We start from the raw sequence: 12,680 nt of genomic DNA on the forward strand, positions 1-12,680 counted from the left end.
TTATGTCGTCTATGGGACGTCGTGTTGGTATTTTTTGAATGTGATAGAAGTAATGTTTTTCTGCTCAAATTGAATTTGAAAACAAAATTTATGATCGATGCGGGACTAGAACCACGCGAAATTTTATCATCAATATAAATTTATGTAGTTAACCCCAGAAGCGAGAGTAATTTTTTTTATGGAATAGGAGGACAAACGAGAGTACGGGTGGTGACCCGTGTTAAGTGATCACCGCCGCTCACATTCTCTTGCGACACCAGAGGAATCATTATATAACATATTTTCAATAAAACAAAAGCATTTGGCATACAACTCAGAAAGATGTACTGGCTAATGTCACAATACTTACAAAAAAAAAAATATTGAAGTAGGCGTTACTTTGCGGAAATTCATAATTATACAAATGATTTGAGTTTTCTTTAGTGTTAATTCCGCAAATATTTGTCTTTAAACAATTCGACTCGTGTTTCACCTCTACACGAGGCATCCTCAGGACGTATTGTCTCGCCAAAATTCATCTCTGGAAATCCTTCCATACTTTCAGTCTAAAATACTACGGCTCATAACGAATTCTTTGGTATTATCTTTGGTATATCACCAACAAGAAAACTTCACCGCGACCTAAAAGCACCAAAAGTAAAACATCTCCTGTTTTAAACTTAAAGTCTTACGCAAAACGTATTAGAGCCCAGCTAAACGCACTCGCCTGAAATCTTATGGTTTAAAATCTTTTATCTTTTTTCTTTTATCGTTTAAATCTTAGGGTTAAACAGACTAAAGAGAAAGAAACCTCAATATTATAATATAACATATTGTAATTAAAGAAATTGGATTGTTCACTAGACCGAAACTATTTGAAGAATTAAAATTACTAATTTGAACTATACAAACTCCAGGTAAATGCCACGGTTAGCACACTTTTACCAGTGGGAGGCTCCATTGCACACGATGCCGGCTAGATTTAGGGTACCACAACGGCACCTATTTCTGCCGTGAAGCAGTCATGTGTAAACTTTACTGTGTTTCGATTTGAAGAGCGCCGCGCCTTTTTCTGCCATGAAGCAGTCATGTGTAAACTTTACTGTGTTTCGATCTTGAGACTTGACATCTTATTTATCTTATGTCTCAAGGTGACGAGCGTTATTGTAGTGCTGCTCAGAATGTTGTGCTTTTCAAGAATCCTGAGCGGCACTGCATTGTAATGGGCAGGGCTTGTCAATTACCATCAGCTGAACGTCCTGCTTGTCTCATCCCGTATTTTCATTAAAAAAAAAACTCTTTTCTCATTAGCCGTGTGTCAACTGTCACTATCCGAATATTCTAAATTAAACAAACGTATAACATATGCATAAACTTATTTAACCTAAACTGAGTAAATGTTATACATTGCTGCATATTGACTAAGAATATTTTAAGCAACTAGAGTAATTGCGGCAATGTATACACATAGCAGTCGAAGCTTAAAAATTATGGTTTAATTTGTTGCATGTTCCATTTCGGATTTGTATTTATATATATATACGCAATTTGTATAAAATGTCATTGTTTACACCATATTAATTTAAAAATATAGACATATTCAAATATAGAATGTTACATCGATTGACAGCATGACATGAAATCTGTGTGAAAAAGATAAAATAAGAGATCGTATACATACTATAAGTGTGTAAGCTCAATACCATCTCATTAAAATAAAACAATTTTTTCTGCATAAATAAATAATTTATTTCATATCTATAAATTGTACTGAAGCTCTTTTGTTTGGTGGTTTTGTGACGTCACATCTATTGTACTGCGATTCCGGTAACGCTCCTGGGCTTTGTGTTGTCTGTAAGCCTGTAATTCAAAAATTTACGTTTAGTATAGTATAGGAGATAAAATGAGTGAAACTTCAATCTGTAAAATGTTTAGGTAAAGGTTACTATAACATAAATGACTTTCTTAATGATACCACAGATTGGGAATGGAGTGACCACCCTCTGGCTATTAAATAATAAGATTAATTGTACAATATTACTGTGTAAACATATTTATTCGATGAAAAAAAAAAGCCCGCTGAGTTTGTTGCGCCCATTCTTCTCAGGTCTGAGGCATTCATTTTGGAATGGGTGGTAGTTTTTTGACTTTCAATAAGTGATGTCACATCTTATTTTGAACAAAAAATATTTGAATTTGAATTTGAATTGAAAGTGCAGTGGGAGGTATATAAAGATGTGGCTTGATTTGGCTCAACTCAGGTGATCTCTAAATTTGAGTCCAACATGTTTGAGAACATTTTGACCAAATATTTCACATAAAAGTTATTTAACTACAACGTAGAGCTTCAATTGATAGTAAGTTACAAGTAAATGTATGAACGTTTGTATGATAAATATGCATGCATAAATATTTATTTATTTAGTCAGGAACAAAACAGTCTTTTACAATAGTAAGGTTACAAATATACATAATCTAGAAGACAAAACAGTTCCATAAATTGAATACTAATTATGTTTACAATGGACGATAATTAAAAAAAAACAACAAAGATATTTTAAACCAAAAGTGAAAACCAGAAAATTACAACTAACAAAATGAAAATTTAAACAGTTATAAGGGTATAGTTAAGATCAAGACACAACAACAATGTTTTATTATATATAGTTAACGATTTTAACATTGAGTATCATATATACAGGATGTCCCAAAGTTATGGGACATGAAGGGAAAGTACCTTAAATATCGAAGATAGGCTATTTTACTGAAAGTAGACTTTATGTTATTTTTAAAAGTTAGTACTTCTGCATTCAAAGATTTTCTAAAAATTACTTGCCTAGTCTGGGAATCGAACCGACTTAAATGTAAAAAAAAAAACACCCATTACTTTTATGATGCCAATCGAAAGAATGGCCACAAACTAATAACTCTTCTTAAGTAACATTGGGGTGATTTTTTTACATTTAAGTCGGTTCGATTCCCAGACGAGATAAGTAATATTTAGAAAATCTTTAAATGCAGAATTACGAACTTTTAAAAATAACATAAAGTCTTCTTTCAGTAAAATAGCCTATCTTCGATATTTAAGGCAGTTTCCCTTCATGTCCCATAACTTTGGGAAACCCTATATATAGTATATATACAAGACTAGACTATATAGTATAAAAATAGTCTTACTTGCTCATATATATATATACATACATAAGCAGGTAATACGAGCACTAGAAATTAAATTTTTCAAAAAATAGTTTTTATTATTGATTTTATTGGCCTTTTTTTTACATTCTAATTTATTATTATTTACATATAATTTAAGACTGTCCTCCTTTAAAATAAAATATTGTATAGATAGAGTAAATGATCAAATATATTAAATTCTTTACATGCATTAAAGTGTTCAAATAATCGATTTACCATCAGCACTGACTTTTGACTCCGACAGTAACAATGGTCCCGTTAATGTTGTCAGAAGTGATCCGATTGTAGACGTTATCAGTATCGAAATAACTATTATATTTGAGTGTTGTGCCGCTATCTTTCTGTCTTGATCTGTAGCACCTTCTTGCCATAATGAATCTGTCGCCACCCTCACTAGAACAGCCTGTAAAGTAAAAAAATATCATTAGATTCCCATTTTGTCAAATACACTTACCATAGCCCAGTGATCGTTAAGTAATTTTAGGTGGGGTCCGGACAATGTGGAATTTTTTTATCGAGGTTATCGTTTGGTTCTCGAGTAGAACTAGCAGATTCGAAGCGTGTCTTTTAAGGTGGGCGTACGTCAATCTTGAAAGATATTTTTTTCTTAAAAACGTCATCTCTGAGCAAGATGTTTCACATACGTATGTCGAGCCAAACATAGAAGCTACATTGATAGCTAGTTTATGCAATTTTAATATTTTTTTTTCGCTTTATAATTTTTCAATAAGTAAGGGTATAGTATACCTTCTCTATATAATAATTTGTACCTACAATACATTAAAATGTTTGGCGGTCCGTCTGTTGCTGACCGAAGCTGTAGCGTCTAAAATGCATGTTCGTACAACACTTCAACGTTGGGAATACTTGTACAAATATAGTTTTAATTATAACAGTTTATTTCTTTATTTGTATGGATCTCCAACAGTTGTACATATTAATTTACATCTAACACATGCCTTATAACTACATATTTGTATGTACTACCAATTATAAGAGAACACATCATTCCATAAAAATAACAGTGGTTAATTTGCATTTAAGGTGACTAAAAACTACTTAAGTATCTTAAAAATAAGTTATATAATAAGTATTAGTTGGAAGAATATGGTTTTCTGAACAATAACAAATAATGAATATAATAGAAAGTTAAACACTAATTAATTGGCCAGAGCGTCGCTACATTTTTTAGAAAAAGTGGGAGCCTATCACAACCAATGTCCAGTGTTGCTATGTTTTTTATAACAGTTGTAATTTACTAACGAACTGCATGGACAGCGTTCGTCTGGCCAGTACTGCCACCACACATAATCCTCAAGATGTTTTTTTAAGACAATAATGTTGGTAATTGATACGCTCTGCCTATTTCAAGGCAGTACCGCTCAGGAGTCTTCAAAAACTAAAAATTTCTGAGTGCTACTGCAATTGCGCTCATCACCTCCAGACATAAGATGTTAAATCTCATTTTCCCAGTAATTTCAGTAGCTACGGCACCCTTCTGAAACACAATAATGCTTACACATTATTTCTTCACAGTAGAAATAGGCGCAGTTGTGGTCCCCATAATCTAGCCGGCATCCTGTGCAAAGGACCTGTGAAAAGTGCCCTGTGCTTCCCCGGGGCGTAAAAAGAATAGGGTAGTCCCAGGCCCTAGGGTGTCGTAAGAGGCGACTACGGGCTTATTGAAAGTGGGAGAGTTACGCTACCGTCTTTTGACGTCAGCACAATCGGGCCAGACTCGGCCGGGTTACTTACCACACTCGCACAGAATACCGGCGTGAAGTAGCGGCTTAGTGCCGCTATGTTTCTCAAAGGTTAGTGTCGAGGACCGGAGGCCATTCCCGCGTCTGCATCTATGCGTGCGTCTACAGGTCCCATAGTGGTAACGCAGAAACCGATCACCTCATGGGCTGCGTTCAAACGGCAATTGACGACGTTCATGCACAGATCCCCTCCGCAGAAATCGTAGTCTTGGGTGATTTCAACGGGCACAATGCCGAATGGCTTGGATCACGTACCACAGACTACGCAGGGCGATCTGTGCATAATTTTGCATTGGTGTATGGTCTGTCCCAATTGGTTAAGTCGCCAACGCGGCTCCCGGATGTGGATAGCCACATGTCGTCCTTATTAGATCTTCTGCTGACTACACATCCCGATGGTTACCAGGTCTTTGTCGACGCCCCTCTCGGAACGTCCGACCATTGCCTGGTCAGGAGTGTAGTGCCCATCCGACGCCAACGTCACAGACCACCAGCAACCCGCCGCGTTTGGCACTACAAGTCAGCAGATTGGGATAGGTTGCGTTCCTTTTTTGCATCCTACCTTTGGGGCAGGGTTTGTTTCCCTTCGGATGATCTTAGTGCCTGCGCCGTTGCAGTAGCCGATGTGATACTGCAGGGCATGGATATTTTTATACCAAGCTCTGTAGTACCGATCGGTGGCAGATCACAGCCCTGGTTCGATGCGTCAGTTAAAGCAGCATCTGACTGCAAAAAACAGGCGTATCGAACTTGGGTTGCGGCGCTGGGCACAAAGGATCCGAACTGCAAAGTTCTTAAGAGGAAATATAACCGTGCCTCCAGATTTTTTAAGCGGCAAATCGCCCGTGCGAAGTCAAAGCACGTCGTCAAAATCGGCGAGCAGCTTTCCAGTTACCCGACCAGAACACGCAAGTTCTGGTCGTTGTCGAAAGCTGCTCTCGGTAACTTCAACCAGCCGTCCATGCCGCCGTTGCACATGAGGAATGACACCCTGGCCCATACGGCAAAAGAGAAAGCAGATCTCCTGTGCGCTCTTTACGCCTCCAACTCAACTCTTGATGACAACGGACTAACACCGCCGACCATCCCGCGCTGTCAGAGCTCTATGCCTGAAGTTCAGTTCAGACAGAAAACTGTTAGGCGAGCTCTGTTTTCGTTGGACGTCAGGAAGTTGAGCGGGCCGGCTGGTATTTCTCCAATCGTGCTTAGAACGTGTGCCCCTGAGTTGACGCCGGTGCTAACGCGTTTATTCCGGCACTCTTATTCCAAAGGCATAGTCCCTGACTCATGGAAGTCAGCCCTTGTCCATCCGATCCAAAAAAAGGAGACCGTTCGGATCCGGCAAACTACAGGCCTATTGCTATAACCTCCCTGGTCTCCAAAATCATGGAGAGCATAATTAGCCGCCAACTTCTGGTATACCTAGAGGGTCACCAGTTGATCAACGACCGACAATACGGCTTTCGCCATGGTCTGTCGGCAGGTGATCTTCTGGTATACCTAACACATAGATGGGCGGCAGCTATTGAAAGGAAGGGGGAAGGCCTGGCAGTTAGCCTGGACATAGCGAAGGCCTTTGATCGTGTATGGCACAAGGTGCTCCTCTCAAAACTTCCATCATTTGGGCTTCCCGAGAGCTTGTGCAAGTGGACCTCCAGCTTCCTCACTGGGCGTAGCATACAGGTCGTTGTCGACGGATATTGCTCGAACCCGAAGCCCGTGAATGCTTGAGTGCCCCAAGGATGTGTGCTATCTCCTACGCTGTTTCTTCTGCATATCAATGATATGTTGGACACCTCCAACATGCATTGCTATGCAGATGACAGGACTGGTGATGCCGTATACACGGGCCATGCAGCTCTCTCTCGGGAAATCGTCGACCAGTGCCGGGAGAAACTTGTGTCTTCTATCGAGTCCTCTCTCGAGAAGGTCGCGGAATGGGGTAAATTGAACCTTATCCAATTTAACCCCCAGAAGACTCAAGTTTGCGCGTTTACCACTAAAAAACCCCATTTGTCGTATTACCACTCTTCGATAACACTTCCCTTAAATCCTCGCCTAGTTATCGGAATACTGGGTCTCGAAATCTCGAGCGAATGCCAATTGCGTGGCCATCTGGAGGGCAAAGCCAAATTGGCTTCGAAGAAGCTGGGCGTCATCAATAGAGCACGGCAATACATCAAGCCGGCCCATATTCTAGCGCTCTACAAAGCGCAGGTCCGGCCACACATTGCTGTATTGTATATAAAGTATTGCTGTCATCTCTGGTCTGGCGCACCCCAGTATCAGCTCGATCCATTTGACCGCGTGCAACGCAGAGCAGCTCGAATTGTCGGGGACCCAGTGCTCTGTGAACGGCTGGATCACTTGGCGTTGCGTAGAGAAGTCGCTTCATTGTGTGTCTTCTACGGCATTTATCATAGGGAGTGTTCCGAAGAGCTGTTTAACGTGATTCCTGCCACCGAATTCCACCTTCGCACGAGACGCCACAAGTTAGGATATCATCGCCACCATCTGAATGTGTGGCGGTCCCCCACAGTGCGGTTTTCAAGGAGCTTTCTTCCACGTACTACAAAGCTGTGGAATGAGCTTCCTTGTGCGGTGTTTCCGGGACGATACGACATGGGTACCTTCAAAAAAAGCGCGTACACCTTCCTTACGCTCTTGTGATTCCTCTGGTGATGCAAGAGAATGGTGGCGGCGGTGATCACTTAACACCAGGTGACACGTACGCTCGTTTGTCCTCCTATTCCATAAAAAAAGGAGCCTCCCATTGGAAAAAAAATACTAATGTACTCTTGTGTTCGAATATGACGAGTGTAGATCGCGGTATACACCGTAGATCTATTTGTGAGAAGTTACTCATGAATGACGGGCACGGTATAACCATTGCATGGTTGCCTCGCACGAGATGGATGCTATATTTTTTTTATGAAAATAAAGGACGAGACGAGTAGGACGTTCAGCTGTTGGTAATGGATACGCCCCGCCCATTACAATGCAGTGTCGCTCAGGATTATTGAGAAACCCAAAAATTCTGAGTGGCATTATAACTGCGCTCGTCATCTTGAGACATAAGTTTGTTGTCAAGTTTCATTTGTAATTTTACTAGATACGGCGCCCTTCAGACCAAAATACAGAAATGCTTACGCATTAGGTGCTGCTTCGCGGCAGAAATAAGCGCCGTTGTGGTACCCATAAACTAGCCGGCATCTGGTGCAAAGGAGCGTCCCACTGGTGGGATGGGATAGAGAATAGATAGATAAAAGGGACTAGGGGCACCTTTTTCTGCCGACAAGTAGTGTGCAAGCATTATTGTCTTTCAATTCCATGGGTACAGTAGCTCGTGAAGTTACTGGGCATAAGATACTCAAGGTTACGTTGAGGTTACGTAATTGTGATGCCACTCACAATTCTGGGTTTTTCAAGAACCACTTAACGTCTTTTTCGACTTAAATTTTTTCTAAAAAAAAATTAAACAAAACTTCCATTTATTTCATACATTCAAAATAGATATTAAGATACGGCTGTGAGTTAATCGCGTGATAACTAATCCCTTTTAACCAACCAAAGAAATAGCATGTGCTAAAAACAGTCCAAAAACAATTTATTTAAGCGCCATGTCACAATATCTTAATCTGAAATACTTTGATAAATATTTGATAATCAATATTATCATTTATTTGTGTTTCAGATTATGTAGTATTTAACAATGATATATCTAAAAATAAAGAAAATTTTACAATTTTTTTGAAGGCAGGCTCTTTTATAGAGTTGCCAATATAATCTCTGATTTGTTATGACGCTTAGAAGAATGTAGAATTGCGTCAAGGTAATTTTAATAAATTCTTAAACAAAGTATACTATCTTATTTATAAACACAAGGAGATAAAGATGCGTATGTATCGACTACTGTAGATTTTGTCTTAGTTACTAATTCCCTGATAGCATACTGGGCTATAATTCAATGTCTAGTATCATTTCTTTACCTAGTGGTTTGTATCATGTGATAATTACAAATTATAGTTTCCTTGATGACATTTTATACGCTTTTTATAAGCTTCACCTGTATGTTTGTATGTTTGTAACCGACTTCTTTGGGCGCGATTTTGACCCACTTTAAACGGCTAGATTTCGTTCAAACTTTGTAGATTTATCGAGAACCGATGACATTACACTAATTTGACTAAAAAATTAAAAAATAAATAATAGTTAAAAAAACTAAAAAGCACGCTTTATATAAAATTCAACTAAAAAATAGAAAATAAATTTAATATTCTCTATCCCATCCCACCAGTGGGACGCTCCTTTGCACCAGATGCCGGCTAGTTTATGGGTACCACAACGGCGCTTATTTCTGCCGCGAAGCAGCACCTAATGCGTAAGCATTTCTGTATTTTGGTCTGAAGGGCGCCGTATCTAGTAAAATTACAAATGAAACTTGACAACAAACTTATGTCTCAAGATGACGAGCGCAGTTATAATGCCACTCAGAATTTTTGGGTTTCTCAATAATCCTGAGCGACACTGCATTGTAATGGGCGGGGCGTATCCATTACCAACAGCTGAACGTCCTACTCGTCTCGTCCTTTATTTTCATAAAAAAAATATAGCATCCATCTCGTGCGAGGCAACCATGCAATGGTTATACCGTGCCCGTCATTCATGAGTAACTTCTCACAAATAGATCTACGGTGTATACCGCGATCTACACTCGTCATATTCGAACACAAGAGTACATTAGTATTTTTTTTCCAATGGGAGGCTCCTTTTTTTATGGAATAGGAGGACAAACGAGCGTACGTGTCACCTGGTGTTAAGTGATCACCGCCGCCACCATTCTCTTGCATCACCAGAGGAATCACAAGAGCGTAAGGAAGGTGTACGCGCTTTTTTTGAAGGTACCCATGTCGTATCGTCCCGGAAACACCGCACAAGGAAGCTCATTCCACAGCTTTGTAGTACGTGGAAGAAAGCTCCTTGAAAACCGCACTGTGGGGGACCGCCACACATTCAGATGGTGGCGATGATATCCTAACTTGTGGCGTCTCGTGCGAAGGTGGAATTCGGTGGCAGGAATCACGTTAAACAGCTCTTCGGAACACTCCCTATGATAAATGCCGTAGAAGACACACAATGAAGCGACTTCTCTACGCAACGCCAAGTGATCCAGCCGTTCACAGAGCACTGGGTCCCCGACAATTCGAGCTGCTCTGCGTTGCACGCGGTCAAATGGATCGAGCTGATACTGGGGTGCGCCAGACCAGAGATGACAGCAATACTTTATATACAATACAGCAATGTGTGGCCGGACCTGCGCTTTGTAGAGCGCTAGAATATGGGCCGGCTTGATGTATTGCCGTGCTCTATTGATGACGCCCAGCTTCTTCGAAGCCAATTTGGCTTTGCCCTCCAGATGGCCACGCAATTGGCATTCGCTCGAGATTTCGAGACCCAGTATTCCGATAACTAGGCGAGGATTTAAGGGAAGTGTTATCGAAGAGTGGTAATACGACAAATGGGGTTTTTTAGTGGTAAACGCGCAAACTTGAGTCTTCTGGGGGTTAAATTGGATAAGGTTCAATTTACCCCATTCCGCGACCTTCTCGAGAGAGGACTCGATAGAAGACACAAGTTTCTCCCGGCACTGGTCGACGATTTCCCGAGAGAGAGCTGCATGGCCCGTGTATACGGCATCACCAGTCCTGTCATCTGCATAGCAATGCATGTTGGAGGTGTCCAACATATCATTGATATGCAGAAGAAACAGCGTAGGAGATAGCACACATCCTTGGGGCACTCAAGCATTCACGGGCTTCGGGTTCGAGCAATATCCGTCGACAACGACCTGTATGCTACGCCCAGTGAGGAAGCTGGAGGTCCACTTGCACAAGCTCTCGGGAAGCCCAAATGATGGAAGTTTTGAGAGGAGCACCTTGTGCCATACACGATCAAAGGCCTTCGCTATGTCCAGGCTAACTGCCAGGCCTTCCCCCTTCCTTTCAATAGCTGCCGCCCATCTATGTGTTAGGTATACCAGAAGATCACCTGCCGACAGACCATGGCGAAAGCCGTATTGTCGGTCGTTGATCAACTGGTGACCCTCTAGGTATACCAGAAGTTGGCGGCTAATTATGCTCTCCATGATTTTGGAGACCAGGGAGGTTATAGCAATAGGCCTGTAGTTTGCCGGATCCGAACGGTCTCCTTTTTTTGGATCGGATGGACAAGGGCTGACTTCCATGAGTCAGGGACTATGCCTTTGGAATAAGAGTGCCGGAATAAACGCGTTAGCACCGGCGTCAACTCAGGGGCACACGTTCTAAGCACGATTGGAGAAATACCAGCCGGCCCGCTCAACTTCCTGACGTCCAACGAAAACAGAGCTCGCCTAACAGTTTTCTGTCTGAACTGAACTTCAGGCATAGAGCTCTGACAGCGCGGGATGGTCGGCGGTGTTAGTCCGTTGTCATCAAGAGTTGAGTTGGAGGCGTAAAGAGCGCACAGGAGATCTGCTTTCTCTTTTGCCGTATGGGCCAGGGTGTCATTCCTCATGTGCAACGGCGGCATGGACGGCTGGTTGAAGTTACCGAGAGCAGCTTTCGACAACGACCAGAACTTGCGTGTTCTGGTCGGGTAACTGGAAAGCTGCTCGCCGATTTTGACGACGTGCTTTGACTTCGCACGGGCGATTTGCCGCTTAAAAAATCTGGAGGCACGGTTATATTTCCTCTTAAGAACTTTGCAGTTCGGATCCTTTGTGCCCAGCGCCGCAACCCAAGTTCGATACGCCTGTTTTTTGCAGTCAGATGCTGCTTTAACTGACGCATCGAACCAGGGCTGTGATCTGCCACCGATCGGTACTACAGAGCTTGATCAAAATTGATTCTTTTAGAATTCTTTTTGATGTCATTTCTAATAACTACTAGATACTACTACCGCTTCTGAAACAAATGGCGCTCTGAGAGAGAAGAAGCGGCGCAAGAAACTCTTCCAGCATTCTTTTTTTGCGCTCTTTTCAATAAAAATATACAATATTGTACAGTCATTTCTATCGCTATAAAATAATCACAATCTAATCCCAGGCAGTCCGATCATTTAGATATTCAATTTTAATATTGATATAAAATTTTAATGTTAGCATAGCTAACTGTTTCAGAATCTTTTATAGAGGCTTCATATTATGGGTCGATAAAGTCTTGTATGCAACTGTTGATATTTAGTTATTAAAACACTCAACCACATTCATGTTTTAATACCCCATATTACACAACAGTTGCATAAATAACAAATATATTATGTATTGTGAGGACCGTAATAGTATAAGGGTCTGAACTTAAACTTATCATGAGAATATATGATAAGAGATAATGTGGACATAAATTACTTCTAATTAAGCATATAATTCAAAAGTGTAGTCGGGCTAATCAACTGACTGTGAGCGAATACGAAGCTCGTGAAGTTTTGAGAGTTTTAGGCCGAGGCCGTAGTATGTATGTAGATTTTATTGGTTATTCAAATCTGTGATTGCATTCGTGTTTTGGTGGAATTCCGACGAATACTAGTATATATCAATACCAATGAAGTAGATTTACGGTGGAGTGTCGGATTTGTTCATTACGCCCAGTAAAGTGTGAGTCGAGTTCTGTATCAAGATTAGCGGATATGTGAATATGTATAGATGATATTATATATATGTATTGTAGTATGTTCATTGTATATATTTCGTTGTCTAGCATT

At 40.8% G+C, this 12,680-nt stretch overlaps 1 protein-coding gene across 3 annotated transcripts in view; it reads right to left on the reverse strand.

Annotated features, from left to right (window-relative positions):
• Positions 1-1,703: 1,703 nt before the first annotated feature.
• Positions 1,704-12,680, reverse strand: part of LOC126972713 (sodium/hydrogen exchanger 9B2-like) — a 58,070-nt gene continuing 47,093 nt past the window's right edge. For 2 of the 3 annotated variants that reach the window (XM_050819620.1, XM_050819622.1), the window contains exons 10-11: positions 3,394-3,580; positions 1,704-1,839 (exon numbers count right to left, since the gene is read on the reverse strand). In XM_050819620.1, coding sequence (XP_050675577.1) covers positions 1,727-1,839; positions 3,394-3,580 — 300 coding nt within the window. In that variant the 3' untranslated portion in view covers positions 1,704-1,726. The remainder of the gene's footprint in view (positions 1,840-3,393; positions 3,581-12,680) is intronic. The other variant, XM_050819621.1, reaches the window with a different exon arrangement.

The sequence above is a fragment of the Leptidea sinapis genome, chromosome 27 (genome assembly GCF_905404315.1).
Source record: "Leptidea sinapis chromosome 27, ilLepSina1.1, whole genome shotgun sequence".
In the NCBI taxonomy this organism is placed as follows: domain Eukaryota; kingdom Metazoa; phylum Arthropoda; class Insecta; order Lepidoptera; family Pieridae; genus Leptidea; species Leptidea sinapis.